Genomic DNA, 27,383 nt, shown 5'->3' on the forward strand with positions numbered 1-27,383 from the left:
ACAGCCAGAGCCGTTTTGGTGGGACACGGTGACCTACCCAATACTAGGCTGGTGGGGTTATGATCGGTGCATAAGACTTGTTGGCGTGGGCAAGATCATTCCCTGCTGGGATACAGAGCAGCTTGTGCTCCTAGGGAAGAATTTATTCCGCTAACTAGGTGAAGGTTTTTTATTTCGACGACAGGTTTGCATTTAAGGGAAAACCAGTTCCAGAATGCACAACATCTGTTCTCGTAAATGACCCACATAAATATCACTGTAATCGCAGCTCAGATGCTAAGGGTGGAATAACGAGTGAACAGGCGGTGTCTGCTCTAATGAAGGAGGACAACCGATCAATGACATTCTCGAGTCCGCCAATACAAAAACGGGAAGGGGGGGAGGTTGTCAATTTCCATGCAGCGTTACATGATGTCAAATTTGCCGCATCTTTATGGTGTCCAAGTTTAGACAGTCTACATATTAGACCGGATTAATAAATCTTTGTGTAGCCCCTCAACTCTGAAATTGCGGCCCCAAGAAGGACAAGCTGTAATGTAATGCAAATTGAGAAAATAGCAGGTGTCACTAATATACAGATGATGAGATTTTCAAGCACCTAGCTCCAAGCTGTGACATTTCGGAGGGGCAGAAAAATGAGATTAAAAGCAAAGTTTTTTTAGCCACATGAAACCACAAAACTCAGTAGATCCGGATTGTGTGATGCTTCCTGTTCATCGATGTGCCAGTAATCGCCCCTTGGGTCAGAGGGACAGAATCCTTGTACTGAAAGATCTTGGTTTATCACTCCGGCAGATCGTACGCGCCTAGGCTGAGATGACAAACTGAATGACAGCAAGAGGTGCCACAGAGAGAGAACCTCTGCATGGCGGATCATCTGATTGAAGAATGATCCATTCTGTACTGCAAGTGAAATTGTCACATGCCAAGACTAGGGCGGCCAACAGTGTCAACCATCAAAAGGCATTTGTACAAATTGGGGTAGGAGCTAGACATCCAGCTACAGGTGTTCCACCGACCTCACACCTCCGCTCTCAAAGGCTATCACACTACACAGCAAGACGGCAATGAAGCTCTATCCTCTTTAGGGAGGACTCTCGCTTTTGTATCGGATGAAATTATAGCTTTAGATTAGTCTGGAGACCACGTTGGCAAGGCCATGAAGAGGCCTTCACAAGGAAACATCACACTAGTCCAACTTCCAGGATTATGGTGTGGGTTGGCCTGTATGGAAGCCAGACCCCTGTAGTCTTCATTTCAGGTACACTAAAAGCTTGGTGTTACATTGATTTGGTCGTGGAACCAGTGGTATGGGTGTTTTTCAACAGGACAATACCAGGCCGCATGTTGCTCGTGTTACTGTGAGCAGTCTGTGTGGCTCAAGTGTATACCATGGCCTGCAGTATCTTTGGACTAGTCTCCCATCGAGCACATCTGGGACGTCATTGGTCGGCAATTGCAAAGGGAGTTGCCAGCAGCAGATCTTTATGATTTGCGTGCCCAAGAGCATTCAGTTTGGCAGATCATTCCTCAGACAACTTTTAAATAACCTCACTGATAGCTGCCAAGGTGTGTGTGTACATTTCTGGATACAGATTAAATCGAGATGTTCTAACTATTTTGTTTCCATTTTTTATCATTTGCAAATCATTAACATGTCTATCAGTTCTATGATTTTCCATAATTTCAAAAAAATTTCTTCTTGGTGTTGCAATCTCAATGTTCAGTCTATATTAATTAAAAGGGATAATCTCTAATTGTTAGAAGGGTCCCCTGACAACAAGCTGATCACAAAGTGTCCCTCTGCTGGGACCTCCAGTGATCATCTAATCTGTAGGTAAACCTAGCAGTAAGTGTTCAGTTTCTGTGCAGCGCCACCACAGGGGAAACAAAGCATTACAGTCTTCCTTCAAACTAGTGGGTTGTCTGTATAATGCAGAACAGGACAGGTCCTCCAGAGAGATAGACACCCTTTATAACTGATCTTTACTGTGGCCAAGAAATGAGTACACGGAACAGAGGCGGGGGGCCCCAATATTAAAGGGGTTGTCCGATTTCAGTAAGAAACCACATAACACTGGGGAATAGACTGCAATAAAGAAGTGAGCAGTAATTGTCTAGCGGATCTAGTGTTGCCACTCTGGTTCTTACAGCTGGGCTCCGTTTACCACAACACGTGACCGCTGCAGCCAATCACTTGTCCCTTAGGAGCCCTGCTGAGGCCAGCGATTGGCTGCAGTAGTGACATGTTGTCTACAGTCAGGTCGATAAATATTGGGACATCGACACAATTCCAACATTTTTGGCTCTATACACCACCACAATGGATTTGAAATGAAACGAACAAGATGTGCTTTAACTGCAGACTGTCAGCTTAAGGCCCCCTGCACACGAACGTGTGCTTTCCGTTGCCCTATTGCGGACCTCATTTGCGGATCCGCAATACACGGGCGCCGTTCCGTGGGCATTCCTCATCACGGATGCGGACCCATTCACTTGAATGGGTCTGAAAATCCGGAGATGCGGAATGGTGCGGAACGGAACCCTACGGAAGCACTACGGAGTGCTTCTGTGGGGTTTCGTCCCGTACTTCCGTTCCGCAAAAAGATAGAACATGTCCTATCTTTTTTGCGGAACGGCTGGATCGCGGACCCATTGAAGTGAATGGGTCTGCGATCCGCTGCGGCTGCCCCACGGACTGTGTTTGTGAATTGTGGCCTGCATTTTGCGGGCTTCGTGTGCAGGGGGCCTTAATTTGAGGGTATTTACATCCAAATCAGGTGAATGGTGTAGGAATTACAACAGTTTGCATATGTGCCTCCCACTTGTTAAAGGGGTTCTGCACTTTCATTTAACTGATGATCTATCCTCTGGATAGATCATCAGCTTCTGATCGGCGGGGGTCCGACACCCAGGACCCCTGCCGATAAGCTGTTTGAGAAGGCAGCGGCGCTCGAGCAGCGCCGCGGCCTTCTCACTGTTTACCGCCGGACCAGTGATGTCACGACTAGTATCAACTAGCGTGGGCGGTGCTAAGCTCAATTCAAGTGAACAGAGCTTAGCCCCGCCCACGCTAGTTGATACTAGTCGTGACGTCAGTGGGCCGGCGGTAAACAGTGAGAAGGCCGCGGCGCTGCTGGAGCGCCGCTGCCTTCTCAAACAGCTGATCGGCGGGGGTCCCGGGTGACGGACCCCCGCCGATCAGAAGCTGATGATCTATCCAGAGGATAGATCAGTTAAATGAAAGTGCAGAACCCCTTTAAGGAACCAAAAGTAATGGGACAATTGTCTTCTCAGCTGTTCCATGGCCAGGTGTGTGTTATTCCCTCATTATCCCAATTACAATGAGCAGATAAAAGGTCCAGAGGTCATTTCCAGTCTGCTATATGCATTTGGAATCTGTTGCTGTCAACTCTCAAGATGAGATCCAAAGAGCTGTCACTATCAGTGAAGCAAGCCATCATTAGGCTGAAAATACAAAACAAACCCATCAGAGAGATAGCAAAAACATTAGGCGTGGCCAAAAGTACTGTTTGGAACAGTCTTAAAAAGAAGGAACGCATCGGTGAGCTGAGCAACACCAAAAGACCCGGAAGACCACGGAAAACAACTGTGGTGGATGACCGAAGAATTCTTTCCCTGGTGAAGAAAACACCCTTCACAACAGTTGGCCAGATCAAGAACACTCTCCAGGAGGTAGGTGTATGTGTGTCAAAGTCAACAATCAAGAGAAGACTTCACCAGAGTGAATACAGAGGGTTCACCACAAGATGTAAACCATTGGTGAGCCTCAAAAACAGGAAGGCCAGATTAGAGTTTGCCAAACAACATCTAAAAAAGCCTTCACAGTTCTGGAACAACATCCTATGGACAGATGAGACCAAGATCAACTTGTACCAGAGTGATGGGAAGAGAAGAGTATGGAGAAGGAAAGGAACTGCTCATGATCCTAAGCATACCACCTCATCAGTGAAGCATGGTGGTGGTAGTGACATGGCGTGGGCATGTATGGCTGCAGTGGAACTGCTTCTCTTGTATTTATTGATGATGTGACTGCTGACAAAAGGAGCAGGATGAATTCTGAAGTGTTTCGGGCAATATTATCTGCTCATATTCAGCCAAATGCTTCAGAACTCATTGGACGGCGCTTCACAGTGCAGATGGACAATGACCCAAAGCATACTGCAAAAGCAACCAAAGAGTTTTAAGGGAAAGAAGTGAAATGTTATGCAATGGCCAAGTCAATCACCGGACCTGAATCCGATTGAGCATGCATTTCACTTGCTGAAGACAAAACTGAAGGGAAAATGCCCCAAGAACAAGCAGGAACTGAAGACAGTTGCAGTAGAGGCCTGGCAGAGCATCTCCAGGGATGAAACCCAGCGTCTGGTGATGTCTATGCGTTCCAGACTTCAGGCTGTAATTGACTGCAAAGGATTTGCAACCAAGTATTAAAAAGTGAAAGTTTGATTTATGATTATTATTCTGTCCCATTACTTTTGGTTCCTTAACAAGTGGGAGGCACATATGCAAACTGTTGTAATTCCTACACCGTTAACCTGATTTGGATGTAAATACCCTCAAATTACAGCTGACAGTCTGCAGTTAAAGAACATCTTGTTCATTTCATTTCAAATCCATTGTGGTGGTGTATAGAGCCAAAAATGTTAGACTTGTGTCCATGTCCCAATATTTATGGACCTGACTGTATATGAGGCCATATAGCTGCAGCTGCACTAGATCTACTAGGTCAAGTACTGACCCGTTCTTTATTGCAGCCTATTCCCCAGCATTGTCTGGTCTCTTACTGAACACAGACAACCCCTTTAACTCCGAATTCTCAGGTTTTCTAAACAGGACAGCGCCAACCTCTGGGACCTGCACCTATCTCCAGAATGGGGGTCCCCTAACCCTCATTCCACTTGGTGAGAGTGTAGCTGGTAGGAGGAGAATGAAAGGTCATGTGGTCTCTCTATTTACTATTTTACAAGGGAAAAAAAAAAGTAAAATAAAATAGAAAAATTAAAGTTTTTGGTATTATTATAGTCAATGGCTCATGCACACAGGAGTGCCTATGGGTCTCTATTATACACTGCGTGCAGAATTATTAGGCAAATGAGTATTTTGACCACATCATCCTCTTTATGCATGTTGTCTTACTCCAAGCTGTATAGGCTCGAAAGCCTACTACCAATTAAGCATATTAGGTGATGTGCATCTCTGTAATGAGAAGGGGTGTGGTCTAATGACATCAACACCCTATATTAGGTGTGCATAATTATTAGGCAACTTCCTTTCCTTTGGCAAAATGGGTCAAAAGAAGGACTTGACAGGCTCAGAAAAGTCAAAAATAGTGAGAGATCTTGCAGAGGGATGCAGCACTCTTAAAATTGCAACGCTTCTGAAGCGTGATCATCGAACAATCAAGCGTTTCATTCAAAATAGTCAACAGGGTCGCAAGAAGCGTGTGGAAAAACCAAGGCGCAAAATAACTGCCCATGAACTGAGAAAAGTCAAGCGTGCAGCTGCCAAGATGCCACTTGCCACCAGTTTGGCCATATTTCAGAGCTACAACATCACTGGAGTGCCCAAAAGCACAAGGTGTGCAATACTCAGAGACATGGCCAAGGTAAGAAAGGCTGAAAGACGACCACCACTGAACAAGACACACAAGCTGAAACGTCAAGACTGGGCCAAGAAATATCTCAAGACTGATTTTTCTAAGGTTTTATGGACTGATGAAATGAGAGTGAGTCTTGATGGGCCAGATGGATGGGCCCGTGGCTGGATTGGTAAAGGGCAGAGAGCTCCAGTCCGACTCAGACGCCAGCAAGGTGGAGGTGGAGTACTGGTTTGGGCTGGTATCATCAAAGATGAGCTTGTGGGGCCTTTTCGGGTTGAGGATGGAGTCAAGCTCAACTCCCAGTCCTACTGCCAGTTTCTGGAAGACACCTTCTTCAAGCAGTGGTACAGGAAGAAGTCTGCATCCTTCAAGAAAAACATGATTTTCATGCAGGACAATGCTCCATCACACGCGTACAAGTACTCCACAGCCTGGCTGGCAAGAAAGGGTATAAAAGAAGAAAATCTAATGACATGGCCTCCTTGTTCACCTGATCTGAACCCCATTGAGAACCTGTGGTCCATCATCAAATGTGAGATTTACAAGGAGGGAAAACAGTACACCTCTCTAAACACTGTGTCTGGGAGGCTGTGGTTGCTGCTGCACGCAATGTTGATGGTGAACAGATCAAAACACTGACAGAATCCATGGATGGCAGGCTTTTGAGTGTCCTTGCAAAGAAAGGTGGCTATATTGGTCACTGATTTGTTTTTGTTTTGTTTTTGAATGTCAGAAATGTATATTTGTGAATGTTGAGATGTTATATTGGTTTCACTGGTAAAAATAAATAATTGAAATGGGTATATATTTGTTTTTTGTTAAGTTGCCTAATAATTATGCACAGTAATAGTCACCTGCACACACAGATATCCCCCTAAAATAGCTAAAACTAAAAACAAACTAAAAACTACTTCCAAAAATATTCAGCTTTGATATTAATGAGTTTTTTGGGTTCATTGAGAACATGGTTGTTGTTCAATAATAAAATTAATCCTCAAAAATACAACTTGCCTAATAATTCTGCACTCCCTGTATAGCTGTGCCAAGTTACACCTTTACAATACACTGTACCATGGGGCACATCATTTGGTACATGCAGGTGCAGTATGGACCATAGCGGATCATAGGTGTCGCATCACAGATTCCTACCAAATGGATTCGTAATACATAGGGGACGTCTTTCCCGATCATTGGATCAGTCGTCCCCATGACATTCAAGCAAACATCCACATAAATATCAAAGGAAACCTACCCTTACCTCCCGAGACCCATTTACACATACCCATTTGGTAAATTGGGCGTCCTCCGTTCAGGATCCTCAGCTCTTAGGCCTCTTTCACACGAGCGAGTATACCGCACGGATGCGATGCGGGAGGTGAACGCATTGCACCCGCACTGAATACCGACCCATTCATTTCTATGGGGCTGTTCAGATGAGCGGTGATTTTCACGCATCACTTATGCGTTGCGTGAAAATCGCAGCATGTTCTATATTCTGCGTTTTTCACGCAACGCAGGCCCCATAGAAGTGAATGGGGTTGCGTGAAAATCGCAAGCATCCGCAAGCAAGTGTGGATGTGGTGCGATTTTCACGCAGGGTTTCTAGGAGACGATCGGGATGGAGACCCGATCATTATTATTTTCCCTTATACCATGGTTATAAAGGGAAAATAATAGCATTCTGAATACAGAATGCAAAGTAAAATGGCACTGGAGGGGTTAAAAAAATAATAATAATAATTTAACTCACCTTAATCCACTTGCTCGCGTAGCCCGGCATCTCCTTGTGTCTCCTTTGTTGAAGGACCTGTGGTGAGCATTAATTATAGTTCAAGGACCTGTGATGACGTCACTTCGGTCATCACATGGTACATCACATGATCATTCACCATGTTAAAAGATCATGTGACGTACCATGTGATGACCGGAGTGACGTCATCACAGGTCCTTGAACTATAATTAATGCTCACCACAGGTCCTTCAACAAAGGAGACACAAGGAGATGCCGGCTACGCGAGCAAGTGGATTAAGGTGAGTTAAATTATTATTTTTTTAACCCCTCCAGCGCTATTTTACTTTGCATTCTGTATTCAGAATGCTATTATTTTCCCTTATAACCATGTTATAAGGGAAAATAATACAATCCACAGAACACCGATCCCAAGTCTGTGAAGAAGTTCGGGTTTGGGTACCAAACATGCGTGATTTTTCTCACGCGAGTGCAAAACGCATTACAATGTTTTGCACTCGTGCGGAAAAATCGCGGGTGTTCCCGCAACGCACCCGCACATTTTTCCGCAACGCCCGTGTGAAAGAGGCCTTAGACAGATTGGAGACCTGGAGGACTTCTACTGTCCAGCATTACACAGACAACCCATTGAAATGAATGGCCACGGTGTAATACTTCATTTCCTCTGTGGTGGTGCTGTGGGGAAACTGAACACTTACTGCTAGGTTTCCCCACAGATTTCGGCTAATTGCAGGGATCCATCTAACAAGTAGGGATCGTTTAAAGCGAGAGCGGAGAGGGGTATGTTAAAAATACAGAGGTAATTGTCATCCTGGAGCGCACATGCCCCATGAGGCCCGGGAGGGAGGAAGTGTAAGATAAATGGCTTTTCTAGAGATGAAATTCCAATTTTGTTTTAAATTTTCTCAAGCAGACATCAAAAGAATGCTTTCTTCCACCCTATATGGACTTCCTCATCAAAATCCTGATTCGGGGTCGGGAAGGAACTGCAGACTCTTAACACAAACAAGCGTCCTTCCCAAGACTCACGTACCAGGCAGAAAAACACATTCCATCTACTCTCGGGGCTGAAACGTGAAATTATTGTAGAGAAGGTAAAAAAAATCAAATAAAACGAATAAAAAGATAAAAACAATGCAAAATAATGTAATAAAACTTTGCATATCGCAGCAGTGTGATGTCATTTTTGGAAGCCATATTAGAGGAATGCTTCTGGACATAAGAACGTGAATTAAAGGGGTTTTCTTGGCTCCCAATATTGATGGCCTACCTAAGGACAGGTCATCAATATCCAATGGGTGGGGAGCAGACATGTGGCCCCCCCCATCAGCCGTTCCCTGCAGCCGCTGATGCTGGAACTACCACTGACAACGAAGCTGGAAGCAGACAGCGCCATTCAAAGTCTAGTGGCCACACTGTGTTACTGCAGCTCAGGTTCCATTTAGGTGAATGGTAACCTGGCGCAACCACTACTAGGCCAGGCATCTTCAAACTGAGGCCCTCCAGCTGTTGTAAAACTACAACTCCCACAATGCCCTGCTGTAGGCGGATACCTGAAGGCAGTTCGGCAATGCTGGGAGTTGTAGTTTTGCAACAGCTGGAGGGCCGCAGTTTGAGGGTCGCCTGCACTAGGCTATGAATGGAGCTGTGCTTCTGGCTAGGTTCACAGTGGCAGTTCCGGTGGGGGGTGCTAGGTGTTTGGTCCCCACCGATTGGATATTGATGACCTATCCTGAGGTAGGTTGTCAGTATTGGAAGCCCAGAAAACCCTTTTATCCCTATATCTCTATGTGGGAAAAGTTTACAAAACATAGAAAAACCATAGGGACTATCTCTGCTAACTGTCAGTGAGTGGGAAACCTCATTCTCCTGCACCGGAGGTGGAATGTCATCATCGGATTTGACGCGGATTTCAACGTCAAAGACAGCCTGGAACTTCTCACAGCAGAGTATCTGTTACACTTGTCTCCCGTCTAGGACAAACACAGCACAAACCTCTCTTCTGTCCTGACAGTTTGTTACAATGTATCAGTGCAGGTAACACGTATCAGCCTGCAGTCCAGAGGACTGCCTAAACTGGATGCAACTGCGGTGAATCCCCAGCTGTGAGAAGTCTTATATCTGTATGGGGGTTCCAGCCTCGAGATACAAGTAAGAATGTACCTATTCACTGATGGCAAGCAGAGATCTTGGAAGCGGCAAGCAACAGAAACACAAAGCATAGTACAAAGTTGTTACATCTTTACAAAACTCTCTGGGCAACTTGTTGATAGAGTCAATGTCCTTAATGTAGGGCAGGGATCAGCGACCTCCGGCACTCCAGATGTTGGGAAACTACATCTCCCAGCATGCACACTTGCTTGGCTGTTCTCCCACAGAATCGAAAGGAGCAGCCCGGGAGTTGTAGTTTCACAACAGCTGGAGTGCCGAAGGCTGCTGATCCCCCTGATGTAGGGCAACCCCTCTCCATATGTCCCGGGGCAGGGATCTGATGAAGACCATCCCAATTCCGGAAGAAGCGGAACTTACTCTGAGGGCACCGAATTCAATAAATGCCCCCCAAAAGTATCGGTACGGTTAGCCGCAGACGCCACACAAATAAGAACTGTTCCTTTAAGAAGAAACCATCACAGTATAGCACGGGTTATTCTTTCTGACTATCCCCCCCCCCCTCCCCCTAATCCCCAAACCCTGACATTGCCAATCGACAGCCCGCGTATCCACCACCTATTAGCGAGGACAGATTTGTACGACTCTGGGTCTAAAACTATATAATTATTTCCTGCTCCCGAATTCAAATCCCAACACCCGCAGGCAGACGTTTCACACAAACCCCGAAGGTGAATATTAGGAGGTGAGGATGTGTAAACACACGGAACGGGATCGACGCGGCGCGCCAGCCCCCGGGAACAAGCTATAAATACATATCTGTGCTCGGTACACTGGAGGCGTAGCCTGGGGTGCCATGCACGGGAACATCCCTTTAAATTTACAAGCTTGAACTCGTGACCCTAGGAAGGCACCCAGCTCAACCACCAGGGCGACAGACCGGTTTTCTTCTTCCTCAAATGCTGTTAAGCAATCGTTCTGTGGAAAAGGGTGGAGGGCCAGGCTGGGAACACTGATTACGGAGGCAAAAGCATGCGGCGACATATGTACCAGCACCCCGCCCCGGCGTGTCACTTCTCACCCGAGACAGCCCGCACGCAGACACCTCCGCCAGCCCGGACACTACAAGGTAAATCCATTTCCAGGAATATGAATCGTGATGGGAACAGCTCTACGACTTTCTCATCAATATGCAGATATATGCTTGCTGTCAGTGAATGAGACCGCTCTGTTTACATTCTAGGGACTGCTCTCAGCTGCCGCCATCTCTACTGGTCCCAGGACTGATCGCTGGGACGGCGTTGCCTGGTGTAACTAAATCGGCACTGAAACAGCGCCTTAGTAATAAAAGAAAAGCACGGTGCAAGAATAAATGTAAAAAAGTATAATATAAAGAACAATTAACCCAATTTCTGCAGTAACGGATATAAAAAAATAAATAAAAATAAACCCTCCCAAAAGGAGAAAAAAAAAAACCCTTCACCACAGTGTCACACTAGCCAAGGTCCAATTATCTTACATTGGACATGTAAATTAAATTTAGAGTAAAAGGGGGCGTGGCCTGACCATGGCGTCTAGCGGACGCATGGAGTTAGAGCTCTTGCCTCCCCCCCCCCCCCTAGCTGCGAACATTCAGAGTAATCATTCAGCGACCCTTCTGACTCTCCTGCGCCCAGCAATGGAGCCATGTGCACAGGAATGGCGGGACTGGGGTATAGGCCAGAGCTACTGCGCAGAGCGGAACGAGAAGAGTCTGCTTAACCCACGTCTGAATTTTCTCATCCCTAGATCTCTCACAACTCTTGGAGGTGAGCTCTGAAGTGAACAGTATATGGAGGGCTATATCATCTGCTTGGAAGCGGTCTGTAAATGGAGATCAGAGGGGGCTTAGCCTCTTGCAATCCAAGGTCCAGTCGGTAGAGGCCCGCGTCCCATGCATTACCGCAACAAGGTTCTCAGCAGACTGCTATAACTCGAAACGCGTCCATATACAGCAGTTCTTCGATATGTTTGACGATGCAGAGAACCGTAAACAGGAGAAATAATGGTGCGAGGGATTCCAGAAGATACTGGTCCTCCAGATTCATCACCTTTGCATGACAGTTATTCCATAACTCTGTGATACTCTGCTCGAGATGGACAGAGCACATCGGACCTTGGGGACCCCCGCAGCACCAACCAGACCACGCAACGTGATTAAGGAAAGAAATTAATGAGGCACCTATACAGCTTCTGGCACTTAGAAAAAGACGTGTTTTGCGCCCATTCATAGCCGCTCGAGAGAAAAAGAACGGCCCTATAACTCCTGGGGATACCCGTTCCAATTGCAGGTATGGCGTGGTGCTTCTACTCTATTGCCTTACACTCTCCGGATGATCTCCGGTCCACCTCTGTCTCTGACCGCCTCTATGCTCACCACTGCCACACAGACTCACTGAGGAAGTACAAACAACAATATTTAGAGGGGGAAAAAAAAAGTGACGGTCCGGGCCCTGCTCCGAACGCTTGACTCCTTGGCAACGCCTCGGGGCGTTGAGTCTTTCTCCTGTGATGTCATGATCATAAGTGGACACTGGTTGGACAACGTGTCTGCTTAGCCTGGGGACTTCATCTCTCAACCACTGATTACATGTTTCATGATTGTTTGCACTAATCCGCCTGCTTCCATGAGTCGCCCGTATCCGCACGGTCCTCAAATCACCATCATTTGGGCCCTTTGCATGGCGCCCCACTGGTAGAATCAGAAGTGCTCGGGCAGCAGGAACCATGTGGCACAGGAGCCGGTCCACATCACACTATACATTCTGTACAGCGCTTCGATGTGGGTGCTGTATACAACAACAACAAAAAGCTAAGAAAAAAATATATATCATATCACTCGAGAAACAAAGAAAAAAAAAAAAAAAGTTATAGCCGGTAATTGGTCCTCAAAGCCTAAGAGACCTCTGACCTGAACTGGTTTAAGGGGTATTCCAGTCTTATAAAGTGATGATGTGTCACTAGGATGATTGGTGCGACCACTGGGACCGCAAAGCAATAAAGCGCCAACAATCCCAGACAGATCCATCAATGGTAAGGTATGGTACGGAGTGTCCCTGCTGCATGACTAGGGGTGAATACCCAGCATGCGCCAAGTTTTTTGCAGATTTTTCCACCACAGGAGGGGCGGGTTCTCAATATATTAGCAGAACAGTAAACAAGTTGAGGGGTGACTCTGACATGGCCCAAGTTGTGGTGTGTAGACGACGGGGGTCACAGTGTCCAGTCTTGAGGGTTGTTCCCGGTATGAAGTGCTTGGCACCTCCCAAAAGTGCTTCAAGGAAGGATAACTGAACTGTAGACAGGATTCATGGGCGCCGTCCGCTCACTGATGGCACCTCTGGCACATGGGGAACCCAACCTCAAATCCTTACAAGACTTAAAGGGGTTTTCCGAGACTTATATACTGATGAGATAGTGATGACCTATCCTCTGGACAGGTCATCAGTATCTGATCGGTGGGGGGGGTCTGACACAGAGGACCTCTGCCGATCAGCTGTTTGAGAAGGCGCAGACACTCGCAGTAGCGCTGCAGCCTTCTCCAGCTTTTCCTAGGCCATGTGACATCACGTTCATCGGTCACGTGGCCTAGACGCAGCTCAGCCCCATAGACGTGAATGTACAATACCAAGCACGGCCACTATACAATATACGGCGCTGTGCTTGGTGAGCACCGAGAAGGCAGCGGCGCTCACAGGATGACCGGTGCCTTCACAAACAGCTGATCGGCGGAGGTCCTGGGTGTCGGACACTCACCGATCAGATACTGATGACCTATGCCGAGAATCGCTATACAAGTCATGGAAAACCCTTTTAACCCCTTCAAGACCAGGCCAATTTTCGTATTTGCCTTTTTCGGTTTCTCCCCCCAAGAACCATAACTTTTAGATTTTTTTCGTTCACACCGTTTAATTTACCAAGACTTGTACTGAACTGAAACAGTTTTCAATTTATGCATAAATTGAAAATGACACGACCTAACCCTTCTGGTGGTCAGTATGATTAGGGAGATACCACATTTATTGTTTTACTATTAAAAAAAAAAAAAAAGAAAAGAAATAAAAATGTTTAAAAGAATGTTTTTCTTCGTTTGCCTCCCCATATTCTGACACCCATAACTCTTTATATTTCCATCTGCAGAGCTTTGTGAGGGTTTGTTTTTTGGTACCATGATGAGGAATATAAGACCTTTTGCTCAAAATGTTTTTGGGGAGGGCAAGGTGACAAACAAGATGGCAAATTGGCCATTTTTTATTATTTATTTATCTATTACGCCATTCACCACACACATAAAATGTTTTTATAACTTAATAATTGGGACAATTTCGGGGGCGGAGATACCAATCATGATTATTTTTTACTGGTCTGCTATAGCAGGCCTGGGAGCCTTTATAAGGCCTCAGTCTGTCTAAGCAATCGATCGGAGGAGGGCGCAGGGTGCGGGGGAGGAGGGCGCAGGGTGCGGGGGAGGAGGGCGCAGGGTGCGGGGGAGGAGGGCGCAGGGTGCGGGGGAGGAGGGCGCAGGGTGCGGGGGAGGAGGGCGCAGGGTGCGGGGGAGGAGGGCGCAGGGTGCGGGGGAGGAGGGCGCAGGGTGCGGGGGAGGAGGCGCAGGGTGCGGGGGAGGAGGGAGCAGGGTGCGGGGGAGGAGGGCGCAGGGTGCGGGGGAGGAGGGCGCAGGGTGCGGGGGCGGAGGGCGCGGGGTGCGGGGGAGGAGGGCGCAGGGTGCGGGGAGGAGGGCGCAGGGTGCGGGGGAGGAGGGCGCAGGGTGCGGGGGAGGGGGGCGCAGGGTGCGGGGGAGGAGGGCGCAGGGTGCGGGGGAGGGCGCAGGTTGCGGGGGAGGAGGGCGCAGGGTGCGGGGGAGGAGGGCGCAGGGTGCGGGGGAGGAGGGCGCAGGGTGCGGGGGAGGAGGGCGCAGGGTGCGGGGGAGGAGGGCGCAGGGTGCGGGGGAGGAGGGCGCAGGGTGCGGGGGAGGAGGGCGCAGGGTGCGGGGGAGGAGGGCGCAGGGTGCGGGGGAGGAGGGCGCAGGGTGCGGGGGAGGAGGGCGCAGGGTGCGGGGGAGGAGGGCGCAGGGTGCGGGGGAGGAGGGCGCAGGGTGCGGGGGAGGAGGGCGCAGGGTGCGGGGGAGGAGGGCGCAGGGTGCGGGGGAGGAGGGCGCAGGGTGCGGGGGAGGAGGGCGCAGGGTGCGGGGGAGGAGGGCGCAGGGTGCGGGGGAGGAGGGCGCAGGGTGCGGGGGAGGAGGGCGCATGGTGCGGGGGAGGAGGGCGCATGGTGCGGGGGAGGAGGGCGCATGGTGCGGGGGAGGAGGGCGCATGGTGCGGGGGGAGGAGGGCATGGTGCGGGGGGCATGGTGCGGGGGAGGAGGGCTTGCAGCGTTTTGGTGTCCGTCTGACGACACTGAGCCAAACGGATCCGTTCTGACACAATCTAAGTCAATGGGGACGGATCCGTTTTCTATGACACAATCTGGCACAATAGAAAACGGACTTTCGATGGTGTTCAAGACGGATCCGTTTTGGCTATGTTACAGATAATACAAACAAATCCGTTCTGAACGGATGCAGACGGTTGTATTATCTGAACGGATCTGTCTGTGCGGATCCATCATGGATCCGCACCAAACGCGAGTGTGAAGTAGCCTCAGTTATCTTCATTGGTGGCGCAGTGCCTGCCCCCCCTGGGGCTCTGATCGGTTATCATGGCAGCCAGGACGCTACTGAAGCCCTGGCTGCCATGGTAATCTCCCTGCTGCTGTGTGCACTATGCACAGAGCAGCAGGGAGAGTGTGAGGTCCTATTCACCCTAATAGAGCTCAAAAGATCCCAGGTTATAAGCCCCTAAGGGGGGAAATCGTTATTTAAAAAAAAACATTAAAAAAAAAAAAAAAACACAAAATATGAAGTATAAAATCGCCCCCTTCCCAATTTTACATATAAAAAAAATAAACAAACATACTACATATTGCCACGTCCGAAAGTCCAAACTATTAAAATTATATTTTAAAAAATCTCCTATGCAGTGAACGTGGGGAACAGGAAAAAAAATAAATGCACGATTCGCCATTTTTTTGTCACCTTATCCCCCCAAAAATAGGATAGGACTGTTAGATTATGGGCTGGACGTTCCATAAAATGCGGAATGCACGCGGCTTTTTTTGGCGTTTTCTTTTTTTTTTAATGTGGTATTGAATGGTATTCAGTATCGCAATACTTTTTTATGTTATCGAAATCGAATCAAAATTTTGGTATCGCGACAACACCCTACTTGAGAGAGCCCTTCCACATGGATGAGTGGCCCAGAGAATGCCAAAGTATGTCCTGGTATATACAGTGCAGACACATACGGTATATTACTGCACGGTATGTCCTGGTATATACAGTACAGACATATGCGGTATATTACTGCACGGTATGTCCTGGTATATACAGTGCAGACATATACGGTATATTACTGCACAGTATTTCCTAGTATATACAGTGCTGACATATACGTTATATTACTGCACGGTATATCCTGGTATATACAGTGCAGACATATACGGTATATTACTGCACGGTATTTCCTAGTATATACAGTGCAGACACATATGGTATATTACTGCACGGTATGTCCTGGTATATACAGTGCAGACATATACGGTATATTACTGCAACGGTATGTCCTGGTATATACAGTGCAGACACATACGGTATATTTACTGCACGGTATGTCCTGGTATATACAGTGCAGGACATATACGGTATATTACTGCACGGTATTTCCTAGTATATACAGTGCAGACATATACGGTATATTACTGCACAGTATGTCCTGGTATATACAGTGCAGACATATACGTTATATTAACTGCACGGTATGTCCTGGTATATACAGTGCAGACATATACGGTATATTACTGCACGGTATTTCCCTAGTATATACAGTGCTGACATATACGTTATATTACTGCACGGTATGTCCTGGTATATACAGTGCAGACATATACGGTATATTACTGCACGGTATTTCCTAGTATATACAGTGCAGACACATATGGTATATTACTGCACGGTATGTCCTGGTATATACAGTGCAGACATATACGGTATATTACTGCACGGTATGTCCTGGTATATACAGTACAGACACATACGGTATATTACTGCACGGTATGTCCTGGTATATACAGTACAGACATATACGGTATATTACTGCACGGTATGTCCTGGTATATACAGTACAGACATATACGGTATATTACTGCACGGTATGTCCTGGTATATACAGTGCAGACATATACGGTATATTACTGCACGGTATATCCTGGTATATACAGTGCAGACATATACAGTATATTACTGCACGGTATGTCCTGGTATATACAGTACAGACATATACGGTATATTACTGTACGGTATATCCTGGTATATACAGATCTATATGGTATATTACCACGCTGGTCCTGTATATGACCTGTCAGTCAGTCATCATAGCATACAGCGGCCTCTTCGGTGCGAGCTATAATTATCGGGGGATAATTGCATCATTGCTTGTGTGTTTAAGAGCACTTGTCAGTAGGACCTGGGGCCAAACACACTGGAGCTGCATAATTATCCCGCCCCCTCCCTAATTACACCCGCCATGTCTCCTAGTACACATCTTAATGGAATGATATTAGAAAGGAAGGGGTGGGGGGCGTCACTGTGCTCAACCAACGCATCCCGAACCCTTCCGACCTCTAAATCCTCAATTTGCCAGAGGGGGTAACACACTGACAGTGAGTTACAGTCACTACACAGCACCTGACACTGGGAGAGTGCCCCCTCTGCTTCTACAGGAGGTGTAAAGATCTGACACACTGACTCTCCGGTCCGCCTAAGGGAATTGCATTATGAGCGATTTCTTAAAGGGGACCGTGCATAGGTCGTGGTGTTGATGGCCACGATCTGCACTCACCTTTGGCAAACTTCATGTAGTGCACCCGCTTCTTGGACGATTTTGACTTTTCTTCCAAACTAAAGGATTTTCTTGTTTCTCACCATCAGAAGAAGCTAAAAGAAACGAAAAGGCAGAACGTGGTCAAGTAGCAGGATACGGTACGCCCTAAAACCGGCAGTATTGTGCTTGCTCTGGGGTTTCCATGGCAGCAGTAAAAGACTAACGTCTCTGTGCATGGACTTCCTGTCATGTGTCCTCCACAAAGCCCCAATAAACTGGCAAGTCCGTAGGTCACTCCCTAACATGATGCCTTCCCCGTTTAGAGTGCACCCAGTGGCAATCACAACAGTAGAAAGGGGTTAATGCGGTGATATAGCTATAGGGGCGTCACATTTGCGACCAGGGCGCTCAGACCCATGGTTAAGGACACCAGGACAAGTGTGGACATTGCAGTGCCAGTGAAGGGGGTGAAGAAATGTCACAGTATTAGGTTTCTAAGCATAGAAATCCACCTTTCTCAATGTGGCAAGACTACAGTAAGTAGTGTTTATGATATGTACGCTCTAGGACACCGTTTAATCAGCATGATAAGTATGGTTTAATAGAGTAATAAAGTTGATCATGGTGGTAATGTGACTCATGTGAAGATGCCGAACAAGCAGCAGCTTATGGAGGCATTATTTGTAGAACAGTATATAGCAGGATTATTTGTGTACATGATATAGCGCAATTATTTATATGTTTAGTATATGGCGGAACTATTTATGTTCAATACACCCATGTGCACTGATTTCTGACTTGTGTGATGCATGCAGGAAGAGATTTTGGTTTTGCCATGGGCGGCGAGGAGGCCCAAGCTGAACTTCTGCACCAGGGCACAAGAGCCCCTCAGGGTTAACGGCCGCTTCTACACCTCCGGTAGCCGTCCTTTAATCCCATCTTGTGTCAGCTGCAGCCAATAAAACAGGCAGGAACATCCACACATCAAATATGTACACAGGACTTGGCGAAGCTTCATAGGGAGAGAGTCATAAATAACCAAATGAAGACCTCGAAGCCCGAGACAATGTGTACCAAGCTGGAGTCAGGAGGAAGGTGCACTGGTTCAGTAAGTAGGATCCACAGAAAACAACCTGATCTCATTAAAGGGGTTGTCCTGATTAGAGCACTTCCTATAGTAGGGCATATGGAGGGAGCAAAAAGGGGGACCCAACTGGGCATCGGAGACTTGAGGACTTGGCAAACGGTCATCCTGGATTAGCAGGAGTCCCGACAGTAGACCACACTGTCAGAAATCAAGTGTATATCTGACATGGAGAAATTAGATTGCAAGCTCCAGGGAATAGGAACGTTAAAGAGGTTGTCTCATGTTGAAAATTATGGGGGCATACCTCTAGGATGTGCCCTGGAAGTCCGATAGGTGTGGGTCCCACCTCTGAGACCCAACCTGTACTTTGAACATAGCCCGCAAAGTCCCGGACGGCGAACTGCGCCCTCCATTCATTCCTATGGGAGCGTCAGCCCCATAGAAGAGAATGGAACGGCGGCCGCGCATGCACAGTGCGCTTTCCCCATTCATTTCAATGGGACTTTCGAAAATAGCCGAATGTCCTCCTCGGCTATTATTGACGTGCCCATAGAAATGAATGGAGGGCAGCTGCACATGCGCAGTTCGCCGTCCGGGACTTTGCGGGCTCCGTTCCAGAGGTGAGACTCGCACACATATATATATATATTTATACGCAGTAAAAGAAGGAACAGCAGCCAACAGTGCTGCTAAAAGAAACCTTCAAAGTGTAACAATGCTGCCCACCATGTGGCCAAAATTAAATATTACATGCACTGAAAACATTTTACATACACATAAAAGCTGGGTTACAACTTAACAAAATGTGTGCATGCATAATTCTGCTGATTTATATGGGAAACAGACAAAATATGTTGATGCCTCTCTTAGGCTTAGCTGATCTGCTATAATGTGAGGGGACAGTAAGTGCACAGTGCACAGGGAACCAGCAGGGAATTACAGCTCTAAAGACTGCAGCTCTAAAGCTCAGGATCAGTACAGGATAAGTAATGTAATGTATATACACAGTGACTGCACCAGCAGAATAGTGAGTGCAGCTCTGGAGTATAATACAGGATGTAACTCAGGATCAGTACAGGATAAGTAATGTATGTACACAGTGACTCCTCCAGCAGAATAGTGGGTGCAGCTCTGGAGTATAATACAGGATGTAACTCAGGATCAGTACAGGATAAGTAATGTAATGTATGTACACAGTGACTCCTCCAGCAGAATAGTGGGTGCAGCTCTGGAGTATAATACAGGATGTAACTCAGGATCAGTACAGGATAAGTAATGTAATGTATGTACACAGTGACTGCACCAGCAGAATAGTGAGTGCAGCTCTGGGGTATAATACAGGATGTAACTCAGGATCAGTACAGGATAATGTAATGTATGTACACAGTGACTGCACCAGCAGAATAGTGAGTGCAGCTCTGGAAGTATAATACAGGATCAGTAATGTATGTACACAGTGACTCCACCAGCAGAATAGTGAGTGCAGCTCTGGAGTATAATACAGGATGTAACTCTATATGCAAGCTACATAATAACGTTCACAGACAAAGATACTTTAAATAAGTGTTCTGCATGAAGATGTTACATAACCCATATCAGGTGAGATCAGGAATTATGAGGATATAAAATATTAAACCCTCACGTCTCTTAACCTCTTATGGGTGGAAACATGAAGGGGAAGATATATATCAGTAGCCAATAAAAAATAAATAAAAAAGTGCCCATTTCTTCAGGTGTAAAAACCTGTCACGGCAGCAGATGATCGGGAAATTTATGTCTTTAATAACACTTAAGATGGTGCAGAGGAATCCAGCTGCCTGCGACAAGAAGGTGCACGTCCTGCAGTGACTCACTCCTCACAGGTGAGCCGGGAATAACCCCGAGATGCAGGATTTACATATATACGGCTACTCATCTCCATCGTGCTCGGCTCCGGTAGAAAACAAATGACCGTACCCGGCTGATATGTGCGCTCAGCCTAACCTGTGCCAGACTTTACCTGCGCTCGCTGTACCATGGCAGTCGTTCAGCTCAGCCAGCAACTGGTTAAAATCATCCTGATGGGCAATCCAATTATCCTGCAATGATGAAGAAAACCAGATAAATTAAATATTCGGCAGAGAGGACCTTCCATTTACCCCATAGATGTACACACAGCGTGCCATATACTTCTGTATACATGGGCAGCCTAATAGGTCCTTCATCCGGCAGGACCTAATGGGCAAACTGTTGTAATTCCTACACCGTTCACCTGATTTGGATGTAAATACCCTCAAATTAAAGCTGACAGTCTGCAGTTAAATCACATCTTGTTCGTTTCTTTTCAAATCCATTGCGGTGGTGTATAGAGCCAAAGATTTTAGAATTGTGTTGATGTCCCAATATTTATGGAGCTGCGCGCGTGTGTGTGTGTGTATGTGTGTTCTCTGGCAAATGCCAAACGTCCTGCACGGTGTTGGGCTGTAAGCACAACCCCCACCTGTGGACGTCGGGCCCTCATATCACCCTCATGGAGTCTGTTTCTGACCGTTTGAGCAGACACATGCACATTTGTGGCCTGCTGGAGGTCACTTTGCAGGGCTCTGGCAGTGCTCCTCCTGTTCCTCCTTGCACAAAGGCGGAGGTAGCGGTCCTGCTGCTGGGTTGTTGCCCTCCTACGGCCTCCTCCACGTCTCCTGATGTACTGGCCTGTCTCCTGGTAGCGCCTCCATGCTCTGGACACTACGCTGACAGACACAGCAAACCTTCCTGCCACAGCTCACATTGATGTGCCATCCTGGATAAGCTGCACTACCTGAGCCACTTGTGTGGGTTGTAGACTCCGTCTCATGCTACCACTAGAGTGAAAGCACCGCCAGCATTCAAAAGTGACCAAAACATCAGCCAGGAAGCATAGGAACTGAGAAGTGGTCTGTGGTCACCACCTGCAGAACCACTCCTTTATTGGGGGTGTCTTGCTAATTGCCTATAATTTCCACCTGTTGTCTATCCCATTTGCACAACAGCATGTGAAATTGATTGTCACTCAGTGTTGCTTCCTAAGTGGACAGTTTGATTTCACAGAAGTGTGATTGACTTGGAGTTACATTGTGTTGTTTAAGTGTTCCCTTTATTTTTTTGAGCAATATATATATATGCGCATGGTCACAATCCTAATGATTCCATTTTAGGCTGCAGTAAATGATTATTTCAGTAATCGAGCATTCTATCGATTATTTTTTACGATTAATCGAGTACTCCAATAAGAAAAAATGAATTAATAGACTGTTTTCCTTTCTCATCAGACCCCCTGCCATCAGTCCCCAACACCCTTCGTTCCTCCCTGTGTGATCAGCCCAGGTGAATCAGTTCCCCTAGTGCCATCAACTCCACTCCCTGAGTGCCTTCAGATCATCCCCTCCATGTCCCCCGCTCCCCCAGTGCCATCAGATCAGCCCCTCCATGTCCCCCAGTACCATCAGATCAGCCCCTCCATGTCCCCCAGTGCCATCAGATCAGCCCCTCCATGTCCCCGCTCCCCAGTGCCATCAGATCAGCCCCTCCATGTCCCCCAGTGCCATCAGATCAGCCCCTCCATGTCCCCCAGTGCCATCAGATCAGCCCCTCCATGTCCCCCAGTGCCATCAGGTCAGCCCCTCCATGTCCCCCGCTCCCCCAGTGCCATCAGGTCAGCCCCTCCATGTCCCCCAGTGCCATCAGGTCAGCCCCTCCATGTCCCCCGCTCCCCCAGTGCCATCAGGTCAGCCCCTCCATGTCCCCCAGTGCCATCAGGTCAGCCCCTCCATGTCCCCCAGTGCCATCAGGTCAGCCCCTCCATGTCCCCCAGTGCCATCAGGTCAGCCCCTCCATGTCCCCCAGTGCCATCAGGTCAGCCCCCTCCATGTCCCCAGTGCCATCAGATCAGCCCCTCCATGTCCCCCACTCCCCCAGTGCCATCAGATCAGCCCCTCCATGTCCCCCACTCCCCCAGTGCCATCAGATCAGCCCCTCCATGTCCCCCACTCCCCCAGTGCCATCAGATCAGCCCCTCCATGTCCCCACTCCCCCAGTGCCATCAGATCAGCCCCTCCATGTCCCCCACTCCCCCAGTGCCATCAGATCAGCCCCTCCATGTCCCCCACTCCCCCAGTGCCATCAGATCAGCCCCTCCATGTCCCCACTCCCCCAGTGCCATCAGATCAGCCCCTCCATGTCCCCCACTCCCCCAGTGCCATCAGATCAGCCCCTCCATGTCCCCCACTCCCCCAGTGCCATCAGATCAGCCCCTCCATGTCCCCCACTCCCCCAGTGCCATCAGATCAGCCCCTCCATGTCCCCCACTCCCCCAGTGCCATCAGATCAGCCCCCTCCATGTCCCCCACTCCCCCAGTGCCATCAGATCAGCCCCTCCATGTCCCCCACTCCCCCAGTGCCATCAGATCAGCCCCTCCATGTCCCCCACTCCCCCAGTGCCATCAGATCAGCCCCTCCATGTCCCCCACTCCCCCAGTGCCATCAGATCAGCCCCTCCATGTCCCCCACTCCCCCAGTGCCATCAGATCAGCCCCTCCATGTCCCCCACTCCCCCAGTGCCATCAGATCACCCCCTCCATGTCCCCCACTCCCCCAGTGCCATCAGATCAGCCCCTCCATGTCCCCCACTCCCCCAGTGCCATCAGATCAGCCCCTCCATGTCCCCCACTCCCCCAGTGCCATCAGATCAGCCCCTCCATGTCCCCCACTCCCCCCAGTGCCATCAGATCAGCCCCTCCATGTCCCCCACTCCCCCAGTGCCATCAGATCAGCCCCTCCATGTCCCCCACTCCCCCAGTGCCATCAGATCAGCCCCTCCATGTCCCCCACTCCCCCAGTGCCATCAGATCAGCCCCTCCATGTCCCCCACTCCCCCAGTGCCATCAGATCAGCCCCTCCATGTCCCCCACCCCCCCAGTGCCATCAGATCAGCCCCTCCATGTCCCCCACTCCCCCAGTGCCATCAGATCAGCCCCTCCATGTCCCCCACTCCCCCAGTGCCATCAGATCAGCCCCTCCATGTCCCCCACTCCCCCAGTGCCATCAGATCAGCCCCTCCATGTCCCCCACTCCCCCAGTGCCATCAGATCAGCCCCTCCATGTCCCCACTCCCCCAGTGCCATCAGATCAGCCCCTCCATGTCCCCCACTCCCCCAGTGCCATCAGATCAGCCCCTCCATGTCCCCCACTCCCCCAGTGCCATCAGATCAGCCCCTCCATGTCCCCCACTCCCCCAGTGCCATCAGATCAGCCCCCCTCCATGTCCCCACTCCCCCAGTGCCATCAGATCAGCCCCTCCATGTCCCCCACTCCCCCAGTGCCATCAGATCAGCCCCTCCATGTCCCCCACTCCCCCAGTGCCATCAGATCAGCCCCTCCATGTCCCCCACTCCCCCAGTGCCATCAGATCAGCCCCTCCATGTCCCCCACTCCCCCAGTGCCCTCAGATCAGCCCCTCCATGTCCCCCACTCCCCCAGTGCCATCAGATCAGCCCCTCCATGTCCCCCCCCCCCCCAGTGCCATCAGATCAGCCCCTCCATGTCCCCCACTCCCCCAGTGCCATCAGATCAGCCCCTCCATGTCCCCCACTCCCCCAGTGCCATCAGATCAGCCCCTCCATGTCCCCCACTCCCCCAGTGCCATCAGATCAGCCCCTCCATGTCCCCCACTCCCCCAGTGCCATCAGATCAGCCCCTCCATGTCCCCCACCTCCCCCAGTGCCATCAGATCAGCCCCTCCATGTCCCCCACTCCCCCAGTGCCATCAGATCAGCCCCTCCATGTCCCCCACTCCCCCAGTGCCATCAGATCAGCCCCTCCATGTCCCCCACTCCCCCAGTGCCATCAGATCAGCCCCTCCATGTCCCCCACTCCCCCAGTGCCATCAGATCAGCCCCTCCATGTCCCCCACTCCCCCAGTGCCAATCAGATCAGCCCCTCCATGTCCCCCACTCCCCCAGTGCCATCAGATCAGCCCCTCCATGTCCCCCACTCCCCCCAGTGCCATCAGATCAGCCCCTCCATGTCCCCCCACTCCCCCAGTGCCATCAGATCAGCCCCTCCATGTCCCCCACTCCCCCAGTGCCATCAGATCAGCCCCTCCATGTCCCCCACTCCCCCAGTGCCATCAGATCAGCCCCTCATGTCCCCCACTCCCCCAGTGCCATCAGATCAGCCCCTCCATGTCCCCCACTCCCCCAGTGCCATCAGATCAGCCCCTCCATGTCCCCCACTCCCCCAGTGCCATCAGATCAGCCCCTCCATGTCCCCCACTCCCCCAGTGCCATCAGATCAGCCCCTCCATGTCCCCCACTCCCCCAGTGCCATCAGATCAGCCCCTCCATGTCCCCCACTCCCCCAGTGCCATCAGATCAGCCCCTCCATGTCCCCCACTCCCCCAGTGCCATCAGATCAGCCCCTCCATGTCCCCCACTCCCCCAGTGCCATCAGATCAGCCCCTCCATGTCCCCCACTCCCCCAGTGCCATCAGATCAGCCCCTCCATGTCCCCCACTCCCCCAGTGCCATCAGATCAGCCCCTCCATGTCCCCCACTCCCCCAGTGCCATCAGATCAGCCCCTCCATGTCCCCCACTCCCCCAGTGCCATCAGATCAGCCCCTCCATGTCCCCCACTCCCCCAGTGCCATCAGATCAGCCCCTCCATGTCCCCCACTCCCCCAGTGCCATCAGATCAGCCCCTCCATGTCCCCACTCCCCCAGTGCCATCAGATCAGCCCCTCCATGTCCCCCACTCCCCCAGTGCCATCAGATCAGCCCCTCCATGTCCCCCACTCCCCCAGTGCCATCAGATCAGCCCCTCCATGTCCCCCACTCCCCCAGTGCCATCAGATCAGCCCCTCCATGTCCCCCACTCCCCCAGTGCCATCAGATCAGCCCCTCCATGTCCCCCACTCCCCCAGTGCCATCAGATCAGCCCCTCCATGTCCCCCACTCCCCCAGTGCCATCAGATCAGCCCCTCCATGTCCCCCACTCCCCCAGTGCCATCAGATCAGCCCCTCCATGTCCCCCACTCCCCCAGTGCCATCAGATCAGCCCCTCCATGTCCCCCACTCCCCCAGTGCCATCAGATCAGCCCCTCCATGTCCCCCACTCCCCCCAGTGCCATCAGATCAGCCCCTCCATGTCCCCCACTCCCCCAGTGCCATCAGATCAGCCCCTCCATGTCCCCCACTCCCCCAGTGCCATCAGATCAGCCCCTCCATGTCCCCCACTCCCCCAGTGCCATCAGATCAGCCCCTCCATGTCCCCCACTCCCCCAGTGCCATCAGATCAGCCCCTCATGTCCCCCACTCCCCCAGTGCCATCAGATCAGCCCCTCCATGTCCCCCACTCCCCCAGTGCCATCAGATCAGCCCCTCCATGTCCCCCACTCCCCCAGTGCCATCAGATCAGCCCCTCCATGTCCCCCACTCCCCCAGTGCCATCAGATCAGCCCCTCCATGTCCCCCACTCCCCCAGTGCCATCAGATCAGCCCCTCCATGTCCCCCACTCCCCCAGTGCCATCAGATCAGCCCCTCCATGTCCCCCACTCCCCCAGTGCCATCAGATCAGCCCCTCCATGTCCCCCACTCCCCCCAGTGCCATCAGATCAGCCCCTCCATGCCCCCCACTCCCCCAGTGCCATCAGATCAGCCCCTCCATGTCCCCCAATCCCCCAGTACCATCAGATCAGCCCCTCCATGTCCCCCACTCCCCAGTGCCATCAGATCAGCCCCTCCATGTCCCCCACTCCCCCAGTACCATCAGATCAGCCCCTCCATGTCCCCCACTCCCCCAGTACCATCAGATCAGCCCCTCCATGTCCCCCACTCCCCAGTACCATCAGATCAGCCCCTCCATGTCCCCCACTCCCCCAGTACCATCAGATCAGCCCCTCCATGTCCCCCACTCCCCCAGTACCATCAGATCAGCCCCTCCATGTCCCCCACTCCCCCAGTACCATCAGATCAGCCCCTCCATGTCCCCCACTCCCCCAGTACCATCAGATCAGCCCCTCCATGTCCCCCACTCCCCCAGTACCATCAGATCAGCCCCTCCATGTCCCCCGCTCCCCCAGTACCATCAGATCAGCCCCTCCATGTCCCCCGCTCCCCCAGTACCATCAGATCAGCCCCTCCATGTCCCCCGCTCCCCCAGTACCATCAGATCAGCCCCTCCATGTCCCCCGCTCCCCCAGTACCATCAGATCAGCCCCTCCATGTCCCCCGCTCCCCCCAGTGCCATCAGATCAGCCCCTCCATGTCCCCCAGTACCATCAGATCAGCCCCTCCATGTCCCCACTCCCCCAGTGCCATCAGATCAGCCCCTCAATGTCCCCACTCCCCAGTGCATCAGATCAGCCCCTCCATGTCCCCACTCCCCCAGTGCCATCAGATCAGCCCCTCCATGTCCCCCAGTACCATCAGATCAGCCCCTCCATGTCCCCCAGTACCATCAGATCAGCCCCTCCATGTCCCCCAGTACCATCAGATCAGCCCCTCCATGTCCCCCAGTACCATCAGACCAGCCCCTCCATGTCCCCCAGTACCATCAGATCAGCCCCCCCATGTCCCCACTCCCCCCAGTGCCATCAGATCAGCCCCTCCATGTCTCCCACTCCCCCAGTACCATAGGATCAGCCCCTCCATGTCCCCCAGTACCATCAGATCAGCCCCTCCATGTCCCCAGTACCATCAGATCAGCCCCTCCATGTCCCCCACTCCCCCAGTACCATAGGATCAGCCCCTCCATGTCCCCCAGTACCATCAGATCAGCCCCTCCATGTCCCCCAGTACCATCAGATTAGCCCCTCCATGTCCCCCACTCCCCCAGTGCCATCAGATCAGC

The 27,383-nt window shown here is 50.6% G+C and overlaps 1 protein-coding gene across 1 annotated transcript in view; it reads right to left on the reverse strand.

The window, feature by feature from the left end:
- Positions 1 to 27,383, reverse strand: part of PINX1 (PIN2 (TERF1) interacting telomerase inhibitor 1) — a 135,636-nt gene that overhangs the window by 100,886 nt on the left and 7,367 nt on the right. Inside the window, 3 exon segments of the mRNA XM_040427170.1 lie at positions 17,454 to 17,525; positions 17,528 to 17,548; positions 20,522 to 20,600. Of these exon segments, the coding sequence (XP_040283104.1) occupies positions 17,454 to 17,525; positions 17,528 to 17,548; positions 20,522 to 20,600 (172 nt within the window).

Source organism: Bufo bufo, chromosome 4, assembly GCF_905171765.1.
Source record: "Bufo bufo chromosome 4, aBufBuf1.1, whole genome shotgun sequence".
In the NCBI taxonomy this organism is placed as follows: domain Eukaryota; kingdom Metazoa; phylum Chordata; class Amphibia; order Anura; family Bufonidae; genus Bufo; species Bufo bufo.